General features: G+C 38.4%; 1 protein-coding gene across 1 annotated transcript in view; it reads right to left on the reverse strand.

Moving 5' to 3' along the window:
• The window catches only part of LOC306868857 (alpha-1,6-mannosylglycoprotein 6-beta-N-acetylglucosaminyltransferase B-like), a gene marked incomplete at both ends in the record, with an annotated part of 148533 nt that overhangs the window by 41833 nt on the left and 80374 nt on the right, over positions 1-26326 (reverse strand). The window contains 4 exons of the mRNA XM_079415273.1: positions 7786-7955; positions 17467-17631; positions 21219-21386; positions 25517-25590. Coding sequence (XP_079271399.1) covers positions 7786-7955; positions 17467-17631; positions 21219-21386; positions 25517-25590 — 577 coding nt within the window. The remainder of the gene's footprint in view (positions 1-7785; positions 7956-17466; positions 17632-21218; positions 21387-25516; positions 25591-26326) is intronic.

The following is a 26326-nucleotide window of genomic DNA, read 5'->3' on the forward strand; positions in this document are numbered from 1 at the left end:
TGCAATTAATATATGTTTTAAATTATAATGAAAAGGAAATAAAAAAAAAGATTAAATATATATGCAATAGCATAGCTATACTACAATTACTTAAATGATCTATGTCTGTAATATACAGTGAGCTTACAAAATTATTTATTTTGCACATTTTCTGTGTGCAATTGTGAGTTGGAGCATGCAAATGTTAACACTTTTAACTCTGTTATAAGACAATAACAGAGGTTATAAAATAATATCTTCTCCTCCCTTCTCTCCACAGCTTCAGGCATGCATTTTTACATTTTCATATCTTTCGTGAGAACTGACCTGTTCTGAATCAGGGAGTTTCATGACATTTTAAAACATGAAAGGACGGCAAGCTTCTGTCGTGTAGCATGTGCTGGACTTTTAACAGGAATCATCAGTGTTTCATGTATTTGCTGTGAATCTGTGCTCTGCTTTGACACTGACAGCACACAGCCAGCGGGAATAAAGATGATAATAGAGGGACAGCAGCTGCTGTGGAGGAGAGAGTATCATAAACCTCTCCAGCAGCTGGAGAACAGACATCTGCCTATTCCCTACCGAGAAAACACATGAAGTATGCAGTGAAGAGGGAAAGCAAATCAGAGCATGCTGCATTAGTGAGACTCATCAGCGAGGCTGAGTGTGAGTCTGATCAGTTCAGAAAGTCAGAAGATACTGAGCTACAATCAGGACTAATTCTGGACTATTCTGCTGTGAACAAATATAGAGGTGACGGGGTGGTTGCTAGGGTGTTCTGAGTTGTTACTAAGACATTATTATGCAGTTGCTATGTTCTAGGTGGTTTCTTTCTGGTCCAATTTAAAAGAGCTTATCCCACAAGTTTATGTGGTACTGTTCCATAACCTGCTGATCTCCATATATAGACAGCACTGTAAAGCATTATAAGCAATTCATAGTGTGAAGACTATGGTATGTTGTAGTATGTTGTAAATAAATAAATAAATATGTTACGAAAGAGACAATCACAAAAATGCACTGCATCATGCTCTGTAAAAAAAAAAAAAAAAGGCTGAATAACGTGGAAGAATTCCCCAATAAATACATTTAGAATTTAGAATTCATTCAATAAATACAAATTATAAATAAAAAAAAAGAATTTAGAACTTATTCAATACATATAAGTTATAAATTAGAAAAGAAAAATGACAAGACAAAATCTAAATCTAATCTAAAATAATAGATCAAGTGTGACAATTCGATAATTACATTAATTATTTCAGTATAGAGAAAAATATTAATTATATATATTTATCCATCCAAAATTATAAAGCGGGGTAATTATCTTCAGAATTTATTCAGTAAATAAATAAATATATAAACAAATAAAGTATCAACGAGGACTGTATACCAAGACTGTTCACTTATATTAATAATGGGAGAAACTGCAATGTGCAATGTCAGAATAAGTCCCGCCTTCTAAATATAATAGTCTGTAAAGTCAATGCATAACTGCAGCTGCCATTAGAAGCTCCATTGTACATTTTTTATGTTATTTGAGCATAAGAAACAACATTATGGGACAGTTTGTGTCAGATTTTGTTGCTTATTTTTGATTTAAATGTGAGTTATTGAGATCAGTATTTCCTCATTCAAGTAGGCAGGGATTGGTCTTGCATATTCAAAATAGTCATTGCAAATATATTCGTCAAGTCAACTGACATTCGTTAAAAGGGAATTTAGAGCTGCATCATTAGCATTCTAACAACAAACTCGCTTGAAATTAGCACTGTTCGATTTCAGTTTGGATGTAACCTTAGAAGACTTACTGGGTTTTGGAAAACAGCCTATCATATTTTGGTCCCTATAGATATGGCTCAGGTCCCTGTTAAGCTTAGGGGTTTGTTTGTTGGCAAATGCAAGAGATGAGGAGCCATTAATTGGAAGAAATAATTTACTTGAGCGAATCTGAGCAGAGCAATCTTGAGCAACAGAGAAACACAGCTAGTTTCCTAGAGTGATTCTACTAGACACTGCAAAGAATTTATAAAGTACATTAGTGTTTTGGCTCTCTTATAGACTGGTTCACTGTTTCACATACATATTTATCATATATATATATATATATATGTCACAAATTGTTGAGGAATGAGAACAGCAAACAAAGATTCTGACTTCCAAACAGACTTTACTGAGAATACTGGTGTGTATCAACACATAACAGAAGATAATCACCGACAATGGAGAGACTTGACTATGGACAGGGATTAACTAATCAGAAACCATGGTAACTAATGAGAGCTCATAACTGACATGACAGAAACTGAACATAATCGTATATATATATATATATATATATATTAGTACTGTCAAATGATTAATCGTGATTAATCACATCCAAAATAAAAGTTTTTGTTTACATAATATATATGTTTACTGTATATATACATGTGTGTGTGTGTGTGTGCTGTGCTTATTTATTATGTGTGTATATATATATACACACATTAAGTATATATTTTGAAAATATTTACATGTATATACATTTATATGTTTATATTATTATATATTTATATTCTATATAAATATATGTAATATATAACATATTTTTCTTAAATATATTCATGCATGTGTTTGTATTTATCTATACATAATAAATATACACAGTACATACTCATTTATTATGTAAACAAAAACTTTTATTTTGGAAGCGATTAATCGTTTGACAGCACTAATACATATTTGCCATGCCCTGTGTTTCCCTCCCTCTTATGTCCATATATGGCTTTTCCTGTTTCCTGTTCCCATTATGATTCCTCCCAGCTGTGTTTGATTTCTACTCCACCTGTTTCTGTTCTCTTTGATTAGTTTCCCAGTATTCTTAAGCCTTGGTTTTCCCCGTGTCTGATGTCCGGTATTGTTTGTCTAACCCCCGAGTTCCATGTTCCTTGTGTTGGCTTCAATAAAAAGGATTACTGAATATTCTCCTCGTCTCCTTGCTCCTGCGTAGTTTGTGGCAATATTAGTGCTGTCAAACAATTAATCGCGATTAATATACTCATATTTATAATCCTGTGGAACAGGAAGTCATGGCTGGACAATTTCATGCTCCTAGTCACCCTGGTGAGCTAAACAAGATAAATATGAATGGAAATATACTTCAGAGATATTTTACTCATAAGAATTTCTAGGGGTGCCAATAATTGTGGCCAACACGCATTGGAGAAAACATTTATTTTATCACAAGATTTTCTCCCCATTTTCAGAATTTTGTGAAGTTTTTTGAACGAAAGATCAAAAGGATAAACAATGCAGATTTATTTTCACAGCCGCCGTTGCTCATATTTACCAAGTGTGCCAATATTAGTAAAGGGCACTGTACCAACACACAACTGTGTCCCTTTTCCTGAATGCATTTCATATTTTATATCAATCATCTGTATTATTACAGGTAGAGTTACAGTTTTATTTCATGAAGATTTCACAAATAAAAGGGTTCTACAGGTGTTCTGTAGTGTTTTTTGCACAGTACACAGTAGCATTTTAGGGGAAAATAACATTATTTTACTTTAAGAGGCCTTTGCCCTATCATAGAGAACAGCATGTGTAAGCAAACAAACAAACAAGGATGTATAATAAACTGAAAGTTGATTTTGTTTGATTGACATTCTTGACATTGCAGCTTTAACATATAAATAATTTGTCTACATTATAAAAAATAAATAAAATAAAATAAAACCTACATATAGTCCAGAGGTTTATTAAAGAGTACCTGAAATCCATACTTGAGAACAAGTACAGTGAAAAAGACTCCATTACAAAATGCAAGTAACCAATTTAAACACAGCTTGAGTAAAAGTCTTATAGCAGTGGCTGGCAACAGGCGGCCCACGGGCCAGAAGTGGCCTGCCAGCAATAATATCTGGCGAGTGGAGTGGTGTGAATTTGAATGGAGCGAAGAGCGGATTTTTTAAAAGTCGGAGCGTAGTGGTTTTCACTCGCTCCAAGAGCACTCCATCACCGCTCCTTCACGAGTACAATTCATGCCAACGACCCATAATATAACTGCATATTTAGCAAGAATTCACATGTTAAACATATTTAGCCATCTAGATAGAAAAGGATCACTCAAATCAGAAAGAATGTGAAGGCTATGATGAATGCAGTGGACATGAGTGGGAAGTTATATCAATTCTGAGAACATATCAGTCTTTTCCCCCCTCAAAACTGGACTTTAACTCGCAATTCTGACTTTTGTAACTCGCAATTGCGCATTCATATCTCACAATTCTGTGGGAAAAAAAGTCAGAATTGTGAGATAAAAAGTCGCAATAGGCTTTTTATTTTTTATTCAATGGCGGAAACGGGCTTCCATAGAACTGTGATATTTCAAACATACTGAAATACGGTGTTTCTGATATCAGTGAGCATCAGTGATATCGGAGCGCAGAGGGGAAATTGTTGACGCTCCACTCCGCTCACATACTCTGATCGGACACCGCCACACAAATGTGGCTTTTTGTTAATGACTGTCGCAGGATTTTACACTGAGTAACAGCTCACTACCAGTTACAAAATACACTGTAACAGTCAGTCACAGGCAATTCTGGTTGCATTTTTCATCAATTAATATCTTACATTATCCTTCGACTATGTTCTGGGCCGTCATCTAGTGGTGAAAATTTTTTTGGCCCGATGCCAAACTTACTTGCCAACCCCTGTCTTATAGTATCTGATTTTTCCAGTAGTTAAGTATTTTACTCATACTGAATATAACCTCAAAGATGCATCTCAATACCTAAGAGAAATGCCAGTGAAAAACAAGAAAAAGTTAATTTGATAGAAGATCAATCACATATTTATGTTCACTCACACTTTATTTTAAGGTTCTTGCTATTAATACATCATTAACTATGAATTTGGCCTCAATAAACTCATAATTTGCTGTTTATTAATAGTTTGTAAGGTAGTTGTTAAGTTTAGGTATTGGGTATGATTAGGGATGTAGAATATGGTCATGCAGAATACATTCTTTATAAGTACTAATAAACAGCCAATATGTTATCAATAGGCATGCTAATAAGCAACTAGTCAATAGAGAGAATTGGTCCCTAAAGTGTTACTCTATTTTCTAAAATCAATATAAAACTGAACACCTCAAAATTTCAATAAATCAAGGTCTCACTTAAGCTCGAGTACTCAAAAATTGCATAAGTAAACCAATATCCTTCAAAAAGGCCTCAGCCATGTCCTCATCACATTAATGAAACACCAGCTAATGCTTTCACATTTGTGTAAAGTAGCCTTGTCAATAAGAGTTGGTGCATGAGGGTAAACCACACAAGATCTAGTACCTTCGTTGCACTGTAGATGGTGATATCACTTCTTTTGTAGCAGAAATAAATTTCTCCAAAAAAGTTAGGTGTAATGCAAATTGTAATGACTAATTGCATTACTCATTACAAATGTATTGAAGAGTACTTACAGTATACTTATAAAAAAAAAAAAAATGTAGTCAAGTAGAGCGTTAAAGTTTCTCATAACTTTGATACTCAGAACAATTACAAAGTAGCCAAAAATACTTAAGAACAGAAACTAATTACATTTACCCTAATACTTTTCACCACTGATGGTCTATTGTCTCGTTATATACAGTAACTGATATAACAGCATAGTCTATCATGTGTTTATTGTATAATCATTACTAAAATAGAAAAAAATAAACCCATTCAGGCTGATACAAGATCCTGTTATCCTTTTAAGTTTGTATTTGTGATGATGGCTGGCTGTACAATATCCTTTATTTAACTAAGTTGTAGTTGTTGTTTTTTTTAGCACTATGGCCAGCATTTTTTGTATTCTTTCCATGTAAATGTTCACATTTCTATGTTGCGCAAGAATAAAAAAAGTGTACTCTTTTTCTCAGGAGAAGGTCAAGCTGGTTGTTGTCCAGCCTGAAGCGAGACAGAAACCTGTTGTCATGGTGCTCCAGTTTTTCAACTAATTTAAATTCAGTAGGAGCATCCAAAGATAGTAAAGTTCAATGTTCGACGTTGCCATTTTTCTTCCTGCAATTTATCAAAGCCTTCACCACAACGTTTATTCGGTTCCAAGCTCATATACATGATTTAACGGTTTACTTTGTACACTTACCGCCTTCTCTTCAACAGTTTGACAAAGTCAGACTGATTACATGCTCACATTCAAGCAGGTGTCACCCTTAGGGTATTTCATAATAACCTTCTCTTCAGCTCTAATAAAAACTACAGCATCCAAGACAAGTACAAATTAAGTGCTTTAAAATCTTTCAGGGATATTTAGCATATAACTAGTGCAAACACAACCAGACTGTTGTATGTACAGTAAATGGAAGCTGTCCATAGTGCTGAAATACAGTCTTAAGGCCTTTCCACACTGAGAGTGAAAAAGCAAAACAAATTTCACACGCGATAACGCACTGGAATAAAACAACAGCTTCCTATGAATGCTTCCACACAGACAGCGAACATTCGTGCACCGAAAAAGCTTTTTTCGCCCAGTCCGACGAATCTTTTCAGTTTCGCAAATCGAAAACACGGGCCGTCCAATCAGAGTTGAGTTAGGATCACGTGATTGGAACAGCTGCTGTTGCACAAAAGGGTGAGAATGGTGGCGCTGTTTCAAAAACCAGTGTAAACAAACAACGAAGAATAGTATCCCGGATAAGAGAGTGGATGCTGAATTCTTGTTATCGTTGGTATTTGAGAACAGATTTATTCTCACATGTTCTTCACAAAGAATAACATTTCTAATAATTCTCCACTGAATCATATGATCTGTAGAGCACCGTTTGTTTTCTTCCAAGTGCGCGAGTGTTATGAGTCTGAGCGCGTTCACTCTCTAGTCTAGATCTTCCGTATTTAAAAAAAAAAAAAATCAAGTGAAACATTTTTCTACACATGAATATGAAAGCAGATAAACTATATGTTTTCTGTATGTGTTTTGTATGCAGCTCATGGTATTTTTTATACCAAGGATGTTTATGATTAATATTAGCAGTGTAGCGCTATTAAACATACAAAGAGTGCATGTGTCTGCTTATTATAGAAGTAAAATCAACTATAAATCACAATCGGAAGTCATTACAAGCACCCGTTGATGGTTTAAAGTGGGTAAGCAAATACATTAATACATTAAATACATTTTCAAGTGTAGTTTGATGCTAATTGTACTTCTAATTATATTTTAGGATGTAGCCTATTCTTGTAAGCATTATAGATAGCTTGTGTTTCTGGTGTAGAACCAAACTTTGTTTATCATAATTTAGATGTTAAATTCATACACGCGGATACATATCTGAGGAAAAATACATTGTTGTTCGGCGCCACCTAGCGTGCAGGCGTGAATTAGCAGAAGGCGAACATTCATTTCGCACTCGGTGTGAAAGCAACATTCGCGGGCGGTTCGCCTCGCTTTTTCGCATCGCGCTCAGTGTGGAAAGGCCTTTACTACTGTATGCAGGAATTTAAAGTGGCACTTGTTGTTTCTGCGTCACTCGGTGACTTAGGCAAGGTTAGAGATGGTTAGGTCAGGGTTGTTAAGTTGTAGGCTGCAGTTCACTTAATGGCCACCGGTGACGCTAATAACAAGAGTTTCTGATTTCTACATAAAGCTCCTTTAACAATATGTGAAACATAGTGTATCTGATCACATTTCAATGTCACCATCAAAACAATGCAACAGAAGCACATATCTGCACAGGCCATCAGATCATAAATAGTACCAAAGCAAATGTTTGGCTTCTGAATATTAATAAGGTAAGAGCATTATCAAGAGACTCACCCCTGCAGTTCTTTGACTGAGAGTGATATCTTGAGGTTATGTCCCAGCACGTGAAGGGTGGTCAGGATGTCTGCCCATTGGACCATCTCTCCGAGTGGGCCACCCTTCAACACTTTTGGACTGAACACATCACCGGATTCCTCTGTCAGAAAGCCCACATGCACCAGGATCTGAAAGGAGCGTGAAAAGAGATTCAGAATAACATATTACTATATTATTCATAACACATAGCACTATTTCTGCAGAATAGTATGTCTGCTGTGCACAATATCCTAAACTTCTGTAAGCGCAGAATGATAACCTACTAAATTTGCCCAATTTCAACCATTATTTTTCCCAGTGGGATAAATTAAATATAATATACAAATTTTACTGTCAAAAAATGCTATCTATCAATCAGTGGCGTGCACAAGAAGGTCCGACGGTAAAGTGCCCTTGTGGTCCGGTGCCCCCAGTTTGCGATTTCTTCCGAGGGCAGGGGTGTTCGATATGTCGATTTTTGATTGCGGACGATAAAAATGTCTCCAAGATCTGCTTTTTTGAAGAAATATTGTAGTATCGCACTACAGCGCACATTCTATCAGCTGCAGTTCTGGTGCCGCAGTCTCTATGTACTGTACAACGTGCCATACATTCACATCAGTGTTAACTCAGCTGTAGAGTTAAAACATTTAAAAAATAGTAAAAATTACTATAGAAGTCACTGTGGACCAGCAACTGTTTGGTTTACCACATTCTTCAAAAGAACATTTATGTTTAGCAGAAGAATGAAAATCATTGAGCTTTAAAACAAGTTTTGAGTGAGTAAATGATGGTATAAAAATAACACTTTTTATTTTTGGGTGAATTATTCATTTAATGTTAATAAAACACCAAACACAAAGAGAAAAATCACTCTTTACTCTTGACTGAAAAACTTTAATACAGTCGCTTTAATATGAATCAGTCTATATATATTTTTTTATTTTTATATTTGTTCATTCAATTTCTTGAATGCTCCTGCTATACACAGTGTCCTCCAAAAGTATTGGAACCGTGAGGCCAATTCCTTTATTTTTGCTGTAGACTGAAAACATTTGGGTTTGACATCAAAAGATGAATATGAGATGAGAGATTAACATTTCAACTTTTATTTACAGGTATTTTCATCTGGATCTGATACACAATTTAGAAGATAGAACCTTTTGTTTGAACCCACCCATTTGTCATGTTACCAAAAGTATTGGAACAGATAGAATTAACATAGATTAAAGTGAAAAAGACTTACTATTTAGTTACAAATCCTTTGCTTTCAATAACTTTGCCCTCAATTAAACATTAAGGCGGGCGACTGTATAATTTTCATTTCTTCACATTCAGTGACATGTCTTATGTGGCCAAACAAAAATGACAAGTCAACAATAATGTGGCTTCTACTGAGAATATGCTGTAGTTTTCATGTGTTTCTGCCTCCTAAAACCACTTTAGTTTGTAGCAGTCCTTATTTAGCCATTTCAACTTGAAGTGTGTGCTAAATGAATAAATGTTTGGATTGTAAATGTTAATAGTGTACTTGATCATTCAGTAGACATCAATCATGAGCAGCCCTTCAGTCAGAACTCAATCTAGCCCTAGTCTTCACAGCCAACTTTGCAATTCACCACCATTCAGTTAGACTCATCAATGACAGAACATCTTTTTTTCATCTTCTCTCAGCTTCACAATTGCTTGTTTTTACACCTCTATGGTTTTCATGTTGGTTACACGTCTAACTAACTATAAATGCAGTCTGCACAGATCTGAAACTGAGCGCAGACATTCAGTGCTATTTACTGTTTGAATAATCAATTAATAGGACACACCAGGGCAACAAAACACACCTTTCAGTCACATGTTCCAGTACTTTTGGTAACATGAAAAATGGGTGGGTTCAAACAAAAGGTGCCATCTTCTAAGTTATCAGATCCAGATAAAAATACCTGTAAATTAAAGATGAAATGTTTTTCTCTCATCTCATATTCATCTTTTGATGTCAAACCCAAATGTTTACAGTCTACAGCAAAAATAAAGGAATTGGACTTATTGTTCCAATACTTTTGGAGGACACTCTATATAGTCTTTTTATTTTATGAAGAGTGCTTTGTAAAGGTATCACCATATTTGGTGATGAATATCTCTGAAACCCTCCAGCTCCACCTGTATAGATCTGTTACAAGATATAGTAACAGATCTAGTAGTTTTTGCCTCTTCATGCAGCAACAGTATACTTTGTATGTTTATCTATTGGCAGCAGGAGGGTTCTGTCATTGATGAGTCTAACTGAATGGTGGTGAATTGCAAAGTTGGCTGTGAAGACTAGGGCTAGATTGAGTTCTGACTGAAGGGCTCCTCATGATTGATGTCTACTGAATGATCAAGTGCACTATTAACATTTCCAGTCCAAACATTTATTTGTTTAGCACACACTTCAAGTTAAAATGGCTAAATAAGGACTGCTACAAACTAAAGTGGTTTTAGGAGGCAGAGACACATGAAAAGTACAGCATATTCTCAGTAGAAGCCACATTATTGTTGACTTGTCATTTTTGTTTGGCCACATAAGACATGTCACTGAATGTGAAGAAATGAAAATTATACAGTCGCCCGCCTTAATGTTTAATTGAGGGCAAGTCAGTGACAGGTTTAATGGATCAGCACTAATCGGCAGCAGTCTGTGGCTACATTTTGCTGTTTGTTTTATTCTTATTTTTATCTATCCATCCCTCAATATACTGTCTTAGCATATGTAAACTAACCATGTGTGTGTTACAGAAGTAGGACTCGGACAGAGAGAGAGATGAATTGACAGGTATTTATTGACAAAAGCTGAGCAACAAGGAGTGAGACAGGTGAGTGGTGATCCTGGAGGTCTTCGGTAATCTGGAGAAGTGTTAACTTGAATATCTTCTTTTGACAGGGAACTTGGAACACGAACTGGATACACACCTCACCCAGATGGCAGACAGGGACAGAACACAGGAGCAGACTGAGTGGGGATCGCTGGAGAACACACTCGGAAGGAGACACTGCAGGTAAGTATACAAGGAGGTAAGTAGTAGGCATAGAGCTGTGATAGCTATGGCAGTCCTCTTCGCATGACCGAGACCGGACACCGAGTGCTGTGAGGTGTGTGTTTTTATGGCATGGCTAATGAGTGGATCAATGATGTACAGGTGCATGTAATCAGTACTCAGGTGAGGGAGTGCGCTGTGATTGGTTGGTGACAGAGCCTGGCAGATCTGTGACACTACCCCCCTCTCCATGGCCCACTCCCAAGGGCCGAGGACCCCGACGTCGTGGTGGTCTACCCCTCCCTCTGGGTGCTGGACATCCTGGATGTCTGGCATGGAACTCTTCAAGAAGGACAGGATCAAGAACATCAGCTCTGGGAACCCATGATCTCTCTTCTGGACCGTAGCCTTCCCAGTCTACAAGATACTCCAGCCGACCACCGGGTGTCCAAGATCTCCTTAACTTGGTAGATGGCGCCGTCTTCCAGGATCAATGGGAGAGGGGGTTCCTCCGTCGGGCCAGGCTCTGTGGAGGGAGAAATAGGAGAGTGGTAAGGTTTAAGCAGTGAAACGTGGAATGTGGGGTGAATCCTATACTGAGGGGGAAGCTGAAGCTGGTAAGTGACCGGGTTGACTTGCTTGATTATGGTGAAGGGGCCAAAAAATCTGGGACTTAATTTCTTGCAGGGTAGGCGCATCCTGATGTCCCTGGTTGACTGCCAGACCTTCTGTCCAGGTTGGTACTTGGGAGCTTCAGATCTTCGAAGGTCGGCTGTCATTTTGCACCTACACACTGCTCGCTGAAGATGGTGGTGAGCAGCGTCCCAGACCCTCCAGCTCTCTCGGAACCAGTAGTCTACTGATGGTACATCCGCCGGTTCCCCAGACCAGGGGAGCATGGGTGGCTGGTAACCGAGTACGCACTGGAACAGAGTTATACCGATGGCTGGTTGGCGCAGAGAATTCTGGGCGTACTCGGCCCAGCCAATGAACTGATTCCAAGAATCCTGGTGGCCATGGCAGAAGGTTCGAAGGAATCATGCTACTTCCTGGATCTTTCTTTCGGTCTGCCCGTTCGTCTGGGGATGGTATCCGGAGGACAGACTGATGGTCACACCTAGGAGCTTGAAGAAGGCTTTCCATACCCTTGATATGAATTGGGGTCCGCGGTCAGAGAATATTTCCTCAGGGATACCAAAGTATCAGAAGACGTGGTTGAACATCAACTCGGCAGTCTCTATTGCTGTGGGTAAGCCTTTGAGAGGAAGACGACATGACTTAGAAAAATCGATCAACCACCACCAGAAGGCATGTGTTATCATCAGAGGCAGGAAGGTCTGTAACAAAGTCAACTCCTAGATGTGACAAGGGACGATTGGGAACGGGCAGAGGAAGCAGCTTGCCTGCTGATAAGTGGCGTGGACTCTTGGACATGGCACAGTCAACACAGCCTTGGATGAATCTTCTAACATGTCCGGCCATATTGGTCCACCAGAAGCGATCTCTTAGCAGCGAGTGGGTGTTGTTGGCCCCTGGGTGGCCAGTGCCCAGAGATGAATGTACAGACTGAATGAGGGGTGTGCGTTGAGCCCTGAGAACATATTGCAAGCCGGGTTGACAGCACGGCGGAGTGGCCGTGGAAGCATTGGTGGGGGTGAACGGACTTGAATTCCACTGAATGGGACTAGCAATAATCTTCTCGGGGATGATGGATTCAGGTTCTTCACAAGTTTCTTCCTTGGTGTCATAGAGGAGAGACAGGGCGTCGGCTTTGACATTCTTGGGACCTGGACGGTAAGAAATCGTGAAGTTAAAGCATGTGAAAAAGAGGGCCCATCGGGCTTGACGAGGGTTCAGTCTCTTGGCCTCTCTCAGATACCGCAGGTTCTTGTGATCGGTGAGAACTGTGAAGGGATGTTGTGCACCCTCCAACCAATGCCTCCACTCTTCTAGGGCCAATATAATGGTGAGAAGTTCTCTGTTACCTATGTCATAGTTTATTTTCTTGCGAGAGAAGAAGGCACATGGATGGAGTTTAACTGGTGTCCCCTGCTGCTGGGAGAGTATGGCACCAACTCCTGAGGTGGATGCATCAACCTCCACAATGAATGGTTTCCTGGGGTCTGGGTGTACAAGAACTGGGATGTTAGTAAACGCTTCCTTGAGCCTTTCTAAGGCTTCGGTGGCGGCTGGGGTCCAGGAGAGAGCCTTGGGTTTGTTGCGGAGCAGGTCGGCCAATGGGCTGGTAATGGAACTGTAATTATGGATGAAGCGGCGGTAAAAGTTGGCAAACCCCAGGAAACATTGAAGCTCTTTAATGGTGTCAGGAGTGGGCCATTTACGGATGGCATCCACCTTCCCCTCGTCCATCTGGATGCCACTGCTGTCGATGATATATCCAAGGAACTGCACTAAGGACTGATGGAAGGAGCACTTCTCTGCCATGAGGAATAGGTGGAAGCCTCTCAGGCATTGCAGGACCTCCGCAACATGGTGGTGATGTTCGGCCATGCTCCGGGAGTAGATGAGGATGTCATCCATGTAGACCAACACAAATTTGTGGAGATACTCCCGGAGCACCTCATGCATGAAATCTTGAAATATGGAGGGGGCGTTGACAAGACCATAGGGCATAACCAGATATTCATGGTGGCCAGTAGGGGTCATAAAGGCCGTCTTCCACTCGTCCCCTTCACGTATTCTGATGAGGTTGTAGGCGCTGCGGAGGTCCAACTTGGTGAACACGGTGGCTCCGCGAAGATGTTCTAATGCCATTGGGACGAGAAGAAGAGGATAACGGAATTTGACTGTTATCTTGTTCAGGGCTCGATAATCGATGCAAGGTCATAATCCTCCGTCTTTCTTGGCCACAAAAAAGAAGCTCGACGAAGCAGGGGATGTGGAGGGACGGATATAATCTTGCTTGAGTGCCTCCATGGCCTTCTGGTTGGGTATGGAGAGTGGGTAGATTTTCCCGCGGGGCACTGGCTCACTGGGTAAGAGGTCTATTGCACAGTCCCATGGTCGGTGTGGAGGCAACTGGGAGGCTTTCTGGGGACAGAACACATCAATGAAATGGGAGTAACAGGCAGGAATGTCTACTGATAACTTCTCTGGAGGGCTTTCAATGGACGTGGGGTTCAAGGCGATGGAATCGACTGAAGGAGAGAGGTTTAGGTGCATTAGGAAAACAGTTGGAAAAGCATTGGTTACCCCATTTCAGGACCTCACCAGTATGCCATGAAATATTGGGCTCATGTTGAACAAACCAAGGCCGTCCGAGGATAATATCGGCAGTGGAACCCTCCAGAACCAGTAAATGGATGTTCTCCTCATGCAGCAATCCAATTTTCAGATGTACAGGCCCAGCACTGTGATTAACATTTACGACTGAGTGGGGTGCCAGTTTCCGATTGAATTTGGTAACTCTTCTGGGTGGCTGTGGTTGAGAGGTTGAGCTGCCGACAGAGGCTTCCCGAGATGAAGTTCCCGGCTCACCCGGAATCGAGGAGGGCATAGACTGGAAGAGAGAATTCGGAGGCAGTAAGCAGAACTTCTATCACCAGTGGTTTGAAGTTGTGTATAACCGGGTGAATGGTACTCACTAATAGGCGAGGGGGTCACACGGGGCATGCCGCTCGAAGATGCCCCTTCTCTCCACGATACAGATACAAACCAAGAGTAAATCTTCTTTGTTGTTCCTGATCTGACAGTCGTGAATGGTCTACTTGCATGGGTTCGTTGACTGGTTCTGGAGGGTGCTGGCCTGTTTGGTGGCGGAGGAGTGAATTGCAACCTGAAATGGGAGTTAGCTCTTCTAGACAGGATATCATTCGTGTAGCGCATCTAATGGAATGTTGGATGAGACCTTCCAATCCATGGGAATCATTGTAGGCAGCAAGCTGTAAGCAGAGTCTGGGCCCCAACCCTTGACGGTAGGCAGTTAAAAGGGCATGTTCGTTCCATCCGCTGGCAGCGGCAAGGGTGCGGAACTGAAGGGCATAATCATTAATGGACATGGTATCTTGACGTAAATTATATAATTTGTCACTTACTGAAGTGTCGTTTATAGGTTTTCCAAAAATTCTCGGACGTGAAGTACAAAATTTTGTAGGGAATGAGTAACAGTACCTTCTTGTGCCCAGATAGTTTCTGCCCATTGTAACGCCTTGCCCTTCAGAAGAGAAATGATAACAGCGATCTTCGCCTTTTCATTGGGGTACAATAGACGTTGCATTTCAAGAGCTAGGGAACATTGCAATAAAAATCTGTTGCACTCCTCCGCCACGCCAGAGTAGGGCACTTGGCTGGCCATGAGACTGGAGATCACGGTAGTGGAATAACTGGTGGAACTGATGATGGAAGTGATGGGAGGTGCAGGCGGTGGTGCCGGTGTGAGAGCTCGTCGGAGTATATCCATGACAGAGTAACAGAGCCTGGCAGATCTGTGACAGTGTGATTGAATTGTATAATTCTGTAATATCAGAGGCTGTGCTAAAAGATTCAGAGGCCTGAAACAAATAGGGCATCGTTTTCTTGTGAATAATAAGCATTTAAATAACATAGTCTTTGCTGTTTAAATGTTTGATTGAAAAAAAACTGAACTGAGTGTCCATAAGCAAATAATCTTTATACCTACCAGATGCTCTTTTTTTGTATGTATAAAGACAAAATAGTGATAGTGTATTTTTAGTTTTAAGGGGAAATCAGTTTATTTACTGAACTTACTTATGAACTTATGGACTACTTTTTTCATCTAGAGGATTTATTGAGTGAATGTCACTGAATGTACCTTAAATAAGTAATGCAGCACTCAAATATTTCAAGGTATTTCAGAATGATTCATGAAGCTCAATGCTAGGTGTTATGCTAGGTGTTTTTTTTCCCCCCAGCCATTCACAAGCATTGTTTGCAGGGTGCAAAAGTGTGAAAGAGTTGCATGGCCTCCCCTGAGATGATGACAGACTGACACCTATGAAATATTTGTGTGTAACATGCATTTATTAACATGTTGATATACTAAAAATGGCACTTTCTCTGAAACAATTCACGGACTGACACTCTTAGCATCACAAACTACCCTTACAGTCATATGTCTATTGTTTTTAATATACCATTGCTTTAAGATATTTATTTAAAGCAATATTTATCACAGAATTATTAAATAAATTACAGACACATGACGAGTGAGCTAACAGAAAAATAAATGTTTTTTTCTACTGAAACTGAATGATGGAATATCATAGAATATTGGAGTCCAGACATGGACTCAATTTCTCTATCTGCGGTTTTCCAATGAAATCACTCTCAATGAAAATGAATTGCTGATAAAATAAGAGATGGGAATAGAGGCCAAGTGCATGATCAATACCATTTTTAATGTGCTGCACAGCAACTTCAGCCACTTTATTTTCGATCACTGTCTAAAATATAATGTTTTCATTAATAAATAACATATCAAATTTTGCCATAAATTTATTTTATTCATTGTATAATTTTATTTTGATTGCATGGGACATTGCTAGTATGTGCTTTAAATAAGTACAACTATATTATTAATATATGATTAATAACTATTAAGTATGAATATATTATTAAATTAACTTGGAATTGATTCTAAATCAAAATAATTAGATTCCTTAAGATTCTCATCCTAAACATGGTAAACACAGTCATCTGGTAATCCATATCCATTAATAGCTGTAGACAGATTCAACCAATACTGGCTTTTACAGAATGTTAATTGCCTCAATGGGGACATCAAAAGTGCACCAACCAAAAGGAATGTTGAGAAAGCATAAGCAAAGACAAATCGAAAGAGAAACAGTCAATAATTAAAGACTACCACATGGGAAATCTTTGCAACCAGCCACCACAAACATATTCACAAGTACCTGCAATTATCCCACACTTACCAGTCAAACTCATAAGCAGCAGACTTCCCCTACAGTAAACAGCTTTTTCATGGTCACAGTCAACCTCTTCACAGAAAACCACTTCTCTATGTGACAGAACCGAGATTGTGTATCTGGTCTGTATCTCGCTGTGAGACTGATTTAATTTAATCCACAGTTTTTCATTCAGGCTTGAATCTAGGACAGGAAATGAAAATAATCAGTCTGTAAAGACTTATTTGTAACTGATTTCTGAAAAAGCGAACGGAACAAGCATTACTACTAATCTTTTTTTTTTTTTCTATAATAAATGCTCATGTTCAAACAATTTTTTCCCCAGAGAAGGTTAGGTAAATGTGTGTTTTGCAGACCTATTTTTCATTTTAATATCATCCAAATCAAATACGGCTGTGTTTTTCTTATACAACCTCTATAAAAATTGTGGAGTAAATTCCATACTCTGTTGGGTCCTCTGAGAAATCTAATCCCATTCTTATACCAACATCTGTGATTGCGCTATATGATTGCAGTTCTCATTTATTTTGACCTTCATCAAATACCATATCTACAGCTAAACTTCTGGTTTGAATTCAATACATGACAGGACAGACTTCCTCTGTTAGTAGCGAACTCTAGTGTCACTTCGAAAAAAATAAAAACAATCCAATCTGAACAGTGCGAAGGAAGAAATGAGGAAACCTCATTATATCCTACAACACATTTAATTCAACTTCTTTAGACAGTGTGCGACAGCTCACCCTCTTCTGCTCTCTGTACTGACCGCGCAGTCGCTCGTCAAGTCTGCGTGTAGCTGCAGCCCACTGCACAGCCAATCTGCGCATACGCCTCCTCATGAAGCTTAGAGATTCTTTTCCTGAGCCAACCCGTTCCAACAGCAGAGACAGATCTGAGCGGAAATATGCCTATAGAAAGAGATAGTTAGAGAAAACAGGCAAAGAAGTGTACACTGCAAAACCCAACAAGTTAGGGTGACTCAAACCGTTTGAGTAAACAAATTCCCCTTGGTTTAAACCATGTAAGTGTTAAAACTTGCAGTTAAGTAATTGAGTGATTAATTAAGTGCTGATTGAGCATTAGTGATGAACACCTGCTGTTAACAAACATAATCACTGAAGAAAAGAGAAACACCATGGCCTTAGATGAACTAAATAAACTGAATAGACTGAAAGAAAATACATTAAATTACCTACATTAAATCTCTAATGTAGGTAATTAGTTTCATCAAACGGTTTGAGTTAGCTTAACTTGTCGGGTTTTTAAGGCAATCAGTTTACTCAAACAGTTTGAGTCACCCTAACTTGTTGGGTTTTACAGTGTACAGATCAAATTTGTGTTCATAACTGCGGATTATTTCACTGACCAAACAAATATATATATATTCATAAGTACCATTATACATTATACCATTATACATTATACACTTTAGTATACTATATTTTTATAAAATATTACTTATTATGAAAATAATGTACAGGAGCCTACACTGTAAAACCCAACAAGTTAGGGTGACTCAAACTGTTTGAGTAAACTGTTTGCCTTAAAAACCCGACAAGTTAGGTTAACTCAAACCGTTTGAGGAAACTTATTACCTTAAACCATTTAAGTTTTTTAAAACTAACAATTATGAGTGCTCTGAACTTATTTCAGTTGAGTTCACTAAGTAATTAAGTGATTAATTAAGTGCTGATTGAGCATTAGTGATGAACACCTGCTGTTAACAACCAAAATCACAGACAGAAACACAAGAACAACAACTACCTGAAATAAAATACATTAAATCTCAAGATCTAAACAATCCCACAAACAGCATCACCAGCTCAACGTATTAATAACCAGACTGACTTTATTTCTGTCAGACATCTACAGAAGATCTTATTGAGAATTAACTAAGGTTTAGATGTTGATTTATTTTCATTTTAAGTAACCATATTAGAGATCAGTGTCTGCTTTAGTTGGGCTCTTGACCCTTGAGTTTATTTTTTTCTCTGGCTGTTGTAAGCAAGTGTTTCTCGAGCATGTTTGCTACAACTCAAAAGCCCAGAGAAAATGATCAGCAATTGATTGTTACATGTTTATTGTGACAATCATCTGTTAGTGAACTGATCTCATTGAGAGTGACCATAAACTCAACATCCATTTAAGCAGAGATTAGATACAGTCTAATTTCTGCTTAATTGAATGTTGTATTGATCATAGTGAAAGAGATTCGAAGACCTAGCGGTTCCATGACAGTCTGTTAATAAAAAAGGACTTTCCAAACAGTTTGTCCACTAAAAAGTTTTAATCCATGACATCAGCTCGACTCACACAGACATTAAGAATCAGCTTATGAACCTCAACAATGGTGACCATTTAAAAAGAAAAATAAAATAATAATCATGTTGCAAAGCATGCTGGGTACTAGCATAGGACAAAACTCATCAGTGGCTCCCAGCATGCATTGCTGCATGATTTTTTTTTTATATAAATTGTCACCATTGTTGAGGTTCACAAACTGAATCTTGATGTCTAGCTGCTGCCATATATTAAAACTTTTTTTGTGGACAAGCTGTTTGGAAAGTATTTATATTAACTGCCTGTCATAGAACCACTGGCTCTTAGAATCATTTTCATTAAAATCAATGCAACATCCATTTAATCAGAGATTAGACACACATTGAGTCTATGCTCACTCTAAATGAGATCAGTTCACTAACAAATAATTCTCGTTACAAATATACAGCAACCAACTACTGATAATTTTCTCTGGGCTTTTGAGTTGTAACAAATATGTTCGAGGAACAACCAAAGAAGAAAATAAAAACCCTAACACAAATGTCAAGAGCGCAACTAAAGCAGACACTGATCTCAAACATTGTTACTTCAAATGAAAACAAATCAACATCTAAACCTTAGTTAATTCTCAATAAGATCTTCTGTAGATGTCTCAGTCTGGTTATTAATAAGTGGAGCTGGTGATGTGGTTTGTGGGGTTGTTTAATCAGATTTTGAGAGATTTAATGCATTTTATTTCAGTTGATTTCATCTAAGGCGATGATGTTTCTCGTTTCTTCAGTGATTCTGTTTGTTAACAGCAGGTGTTCATCACTAATGCTCAATCAGCACTTAATCACTTAATCACTTAACTGCAAGTTTTAACACTTACATGGTTTAAACCAAGGGGAATTTGTTTACTCAAACGGTTTGAGTTACTCTAACTTATTGGGTTTTACAGTGTACTTTAAAAGACATGTGAACTGAACATAATATTTTCAGACAAAACTGCATGCTTATTGCAAATTAAATGAAAATATGTTATAATTTCAATTTATATTCAATCCAAGTATCTTAACTTTAAAGTGTTTTTGACCTACATAAGTACATCTTGTGTATGTAATTTTTATAACTGATTTTGTTTGAAATATGGTTAGTGTACTACTGACTGTACTGACAATCATTTATAGTAAACTAAATAATATTTTAATGTCATTTCTATTACAATCTGTATGTGATGTATTTAAATATATTTGCAATTACACATTTGTAATAATAAAGTTGCAATTTGGTGCATTTAAAATATATAAATATATTTATAAATATTCATAAAACTGCAATACTGAATAACACACTACAATTAAAATTATAATCAAGTGCTTTACATTAAGTGCCCTTTTATTCATTAATATTATGTTACAGTATGCTACTTTTTTAAATATACTTTTAAGATTTGAAGTACACTACAAGTGGACATTCAATACAAATATGTGCACTTCTTTTCACAAGGGTATACAGTAATATGCTGTTCTGTCAATCTAGAATATTGCTATTAAATGACTTGCTACTAAACTCTGAATATCTGTTTGAATATAAAACCTGTAAAATCCAGTGATAGTTCTCAAAAGCAGTACTTAAACACAACTTAAATGAATGAACTGTAAGTGGTCTGTGGACATGATGTTGAGGTTAATCAGGGTTTTGCAAATTAAAGATAAGAGATTGTCGTGTATTTCTTAAAAAGTTCAGACGCATACTGGTAATAGCTGTGTGGAATTTACAGAGGTAATTTTGCTAGGCAGGAAAATGCTTCAGTATTTTATGCCTTAGGGAAAAAAATGAATAAAATTATATCTCATTTCAGTCTTAGCAGGGAAATAACAGTTAAACAGCTGGAACTCTCTCACTTGAAATAACACACTGTGAGAGTAACTAACCAGGTGAGAACACGTATACTGCTCAAACACTCTCTGTTCTAAAACCCACTGAGCTGCCTTGCTTTCTATACAGCCTACTAAGTCAGAATGCTGAATAAAATGAAACCTTGTGCAACAACTTGAGCATTCTAGGATTGCCTTCCTGGTAAAATATACCTGCAATACTGCCTATGTAGGCAACTCAGTAGGTTTTGGAAAAGAGCCATGCGATCTTAGCCATAATCACACGTCACTAACTCCTACACTTCTCTGTTGCAATGAATTCAGTGTAGAGATTATTGACTCTTTCAGGAACTCACCTGTCTTTTTGGCAGGCTGCTGGTTGTTGGGTGGCTGCTTTGATTCCTCCAGGCCAGCGGGGGGCAGAACCACTCAACTTCACTAAGGTAGATGAGGAAAGAGCAGTCGGAGCCGTCTACTCCATAAAAGGAGTAGCAAGGGTCCGATGTCCACCTGGCTCTCATCCACTAGAAAATGGAGAGATGAGTAACAGTTAAAGTTGTCACTATTTTGACATTTCATTTTCACTGGACCGAGGTGTGATACCTGAACCAAGTGCAACGAGAACCATCAAATGAACAGTTTCATGAATAACTTGGGGTTTACTTTTGCCTTTGGGTTTGTAATCATGCAAGCCTCACACCACCAAGCACAATGCCAAGTAATGGATGGACTTGTGTAAAGCAGTGGTGTCCAATCCTGCTCCTGGAAGGCCAAAGTCCTGCAGATTTTAGCTCCAACCTGCAACAACACACTTGCCTATTTTCTAGCTACTAGTGAGTCAGAAGACCTTGATTAGATGATTTAGTGTGTTTTAGGGCTGGCGTTAAACTCTCTCCAAGAAAAGGACTGGACACCCCTGGTGTTAAGCATGCCACCACTGGATTCTGGAGCAGTGGAAACTTATTTTGTGGCATGATGAATCACCCTCAACTGTTTGGCGGTCTGATGGGCGAGTCCGGGTTTTTGACGTATGTAAATGTAAATGTTCTTTGCTTGCATTCTCTGTATAATTTATTTGCTGTTTTAATAGCTGTGAAAGGTACAGGTAATAAAAAAAAATATTCATTGCCTCATCCATGAACATCCTCCTTTAGAGCGTCATCAAGCTTCACCTTTGTTATTGTTTTGAAAATGTGACCTCTAGTGGCGAAAACTTACATATTTTGCCTTTAAGACAGCATACCAACTCCATATTAATATCTATGTATTTAGAATGTGCAACAATCCCTCATAGTTTAATGGTCAGGTGTCCAATACTTTTGTCCATATAGTGGATTTCCCTGCATGGGAAACTTGACATTGTTCTAGCAGTTGAGCATCAGGGCCTGATAGATGGCATGACGATCTTTAATGAAAAAGGTTGAGTCAGTTCAGGTCAAAAGGTCTTATTTATGTGCCTAGTTCAGTCTTCACCTCAATGTCTCAACAAACCTTTACAAGAGCATAGCAAACTGAACTCTAAGTGCTTTCACACCTAGCTGATTTTTTAAAGCCCAAATGTATATTCTTTATAAGCAAAGATTGGTTTGATTTAGCTGCTTTCAGGATTTGTTTGGAATGGGACTTCTGAACAAACATTTGACCAAACAGAATCTCTCATCCATACAACAGCCACTTCACATGGATGATGGATGGTGTCATACTTAATCAATCCTGAGTGACATGAACAGAGTGTACAATTCTAACAGTTCTTTCACAGCAAATGTGAAGTAAAACACAAAGTGTTTTGCATTTTTGTCTGGTGGAATTTAATTAGTGAAGGTCAGCAGCAAAATCATCAGCAAATAAAGTGAGATAAAGTCCATAAACTGTTTGGTGTTTTATTTAATTATTATTTCATAAAGTTCAGTGTTTACATTCATTTTTAGAATTATCGAAACTGTTATTGCTGGACACTGCTGCCGAAATATACTCCTTTATGGTTTCTTATCTGTATCTGCACATACAGGTCCTTTTCAAAAAATTAGCATATTGTGATAAAGTTAATTATTTTCTGTAATGTACTGATAAACATTAGACTTTCATATATTTTAGATTCATTACAACACAACTGAAGTAGTTCAAGCCTTTTATTGTTTTAATATTGATGATTTTGGCATACAGCTCATGAAAACCCAAAATTCCTATCTCAAAAAATTAGCATATTTCATCCGACCAATAAAAGAAAAGTGTTTTTAATACAAAAAAAAAAGTCAACCTTCAAATAATTATGTTCAGTTATGCACTCAATACTTGGTCGGGAATGCTTTTGCAGAAATGACTGCTTCAATGCGGCGTGGCATGGAGGCAATCAGCCTGTGGCACTACTGAGGTGTTATGGAGGCCCAGGATGCTTCGATAGCGGCCTTAAGCTCATCCAGAGTGTTGGGTCTTGCGTCTCTCAACTTTCTCTTCACAATATCCCACAGATTCTCTATGGGGTTCAGGTCAGGAGAGTTGGCAGGCCAATTGAGCACAGTAATACCATGGTCAGTAGACCATTTACCAGTGGTTTTGGCACTGTGAGCAGGTGCCAGGTCGTGCTGAAAAATGAAATCTTCATCTCCATAAAGCTTTTCAGCAGATGGAAGCATGAAGTGCTCCAAAATCTCCTGATAGCTAGCTGCATTGACCCTGCCCTTGATAAAACACAGTGGACCAACACCAGCAGCTGACATGGCACCCCAGACCATCACTGACTGTGGGTTCTTGACACTGGACTTCAGGCATTTTCCTCTCCCCAGTCTTCCTCCAGACTCTGGCACCTTGATTTCCGAATGACATGCAAAATTTTCTTTCATCCGAAAAAAGTACTTTGGACCACTGAGCAACAGTCCAGTGCTGCTTCTCTGTTCAAAAGTGGCTTGACCTGGGGAATGCGGCACCTGTAGCCCATTTCCTGCACACGCCTGTACACGGTGGCTCTGGATGTTTCTACTCCAGACTCAGTCCACTGCTTCCGCAGGTCCCCCAAGGTCTGGAATCGGTCCTTCTCCACAATCTTCCTCAGGGTCCGGTCACCTCTTCTCGTTGTGCTGCGTTTTCTGCCACACTTTTTCCTTCCCACAGACTTCCCACTGAGGTGCCTTGATACAGCACTCTGGGAACAGCCTATTCGTTCAGAAATTTCTTTCTGTGTCTTACCCTCTTGCTTGAGGGTGTCAATGATGGCCTTCTGGACAGCAGTCAGGTCGGCAGTCTTACCCATGATTGCGGTTTTGAGTAATGAACCAGGCTGGGAGTTTTTAAAAGCCTCAGGAATCTTTTGCAGGTGTTTAGAGTTAATTAGTTGATTCAGATGATTAGGTTAATAGCTCGTTTAGAGAACCTTTTCATGATATGCTAATTTTTTGAGATAGGAATTTTGGGTTTTCATGACCTGTATGCCAAAATCATCAATATTAAAACAATAAAAGGCTTGAACTACTTCAGTTGTGTTGTAATGAATCTAAAATATATGAAAGTCTAATGTTTATCAGTACATTACAGAAAATAATGAACTTTATCACAATATGCTAATTTTTTGAAAAGGACCTGTATTTTATGTGCTCATACAATTTAGTAGTAGTATGGAAAGGTGAATGCAGCAAACAATTGCACTGTATTTCAGCCCTAGAACCTGTTTCTTATTCACTAATATAAATTTTAATGCAAAGTGAATAAAAAGTGAAGGTAAAAACATTTATAAAAAAAAAAAAAAAAAAAAAATGGTTTCCACAAAAATATGTCATGTTTTGGTATTCTGCCTCCATAATACAGCACTCTGAGGCAGTTGTGAGATCTGCACTGTGTACAATGCGCTCAGCACAGATTTTCAGGGCGTTTTTGAGCTTTTGCCTGATCTGCATAATTAATTTAGTGAATCAGGGGCTAAAGCAGCGCTGACAGCACTTGCAAATAAACAGCTTTCAGTGGGAGCAATTCATTCTTAATAAATTCCCCCTTGTATGCATTAACTACAATGCAAACAATTAAATGCATCATAATTATTTTAAACTTTTGACAGCCTAAGATTTAGTTTCATAAAAACTCACTTAATGCAATAGGGAAAATATGCAAATGTAAAATGTAGGGTAGAACAATGTTCACGTAGGTAAGTGTAAAGATGTGCAAAACAGAGACAGAAAAAGATTAATGAGGATCAACTGTGTGTCTCACACAGGGCAAAAGTGTGAATGATTGCTGAGTATTTTATATTAACAACTTGTTTACCATAGGTTACGCATGTAGTTAATGAAGACTAAAGAGCTCATGAACTGCAATCGTTTTATTTAAAAAGTAGCCTAATTTTCAGGCTTGCGCTTAAAATTAGGAAGTACAAAGAAAACAGTAGTTTTAAGTTGCCACCAAAAGCTCTGATATGGGATGTTCACCATAAAAAAATCTACATTATTTATTTTGCTTTTTTAAACAAAAAGAGAGAAAGAGACATCATCTAAAAAAAACAACGTAATCAATCAATGAAACAGGTGTGAAAACACTCCGCAAGATATCCATTTGTTGGGTGCCAGTGTTTGCCTCCACCAATATGTTTTTGCTCTAAGGCAACCAAGAAATAAAAAGACCAGACATAAAGGAGTGTGAGAGTTTTTTGAAAAAATCTCTGTCAACTCACATCCACTTTACTAGCGCAATCCGGGTACCTGGGATCCTTCGGGACTTCACACTGGCCTGTAACTCCATCTTGGCCTGTAGATGAAAAGAACAGGCAGTCACAGTCTGACACCACTCTTCCACAGTACAGCAGCTTCAGTGTGGAACACCAGTGGGATCCAAATGCTCTCGGTTTTAATGAGGCTTTGAGAGAGCCCTCCATATCTTCTTCCATCTCCTCAATTTTCTTTAAGCTTGCTGTATTAAGCATTATGGAAGTGGCCTCTTGCCCTCGTACCTCTTAGCTGTCTGAGTAATGCTTGCTCTGGGCTTTGTTAAGAGCTCTGTACTGCTTTGTGTTCAGTTGGGTAGAAAAAAGGAACAGAAAATTGCAAACATCCCCTTGCCTTGATTAATAAACTCTCATCTCTCACTGGTAGCCGGTCCCAGTCAGCCTAATTAGTGAAGAAGAGGTTGTTCTTTGTACAATAGGCTACTTCAGATCCATCAAGCATGCTCACAGAGAAAGGAATTATGGGCTATTCTGCTTGATTATGAAAAGATACTAAGCAGCTGAAAAACACCCTTGAACTTTTCAATCAGAAGACATCCAGTGACTCCATGTGTTCTGCACACACATGAAACATTGATTTAAGAGATTCACTCCCATATCTTGCACTTGTTACTCCTTAAACTTTCAAGTTTATAATTGCCTACAGAAATCTCTTTAGATGGCAGTTTATGATATCTTAAAAAAAAAAAAACAAAAAAAAAACTGAAACCCTGTTGAGAAGACATTTTGTTATTATTGTTTTTTTCTCAGGGGAAAACG

Source organism: Barbus barbus (assembly GCF_936440315.1).
Source record: "Barbus barbus genome assembly, chromosome: 4".
Classification (NCBI taxonomy): domain Eukaryota; kingdom Metazoa; phylum Chordata; class Actinopteri; order Cypriniformes; family Cyprinidae; genus Barbus; species Barbus barbus.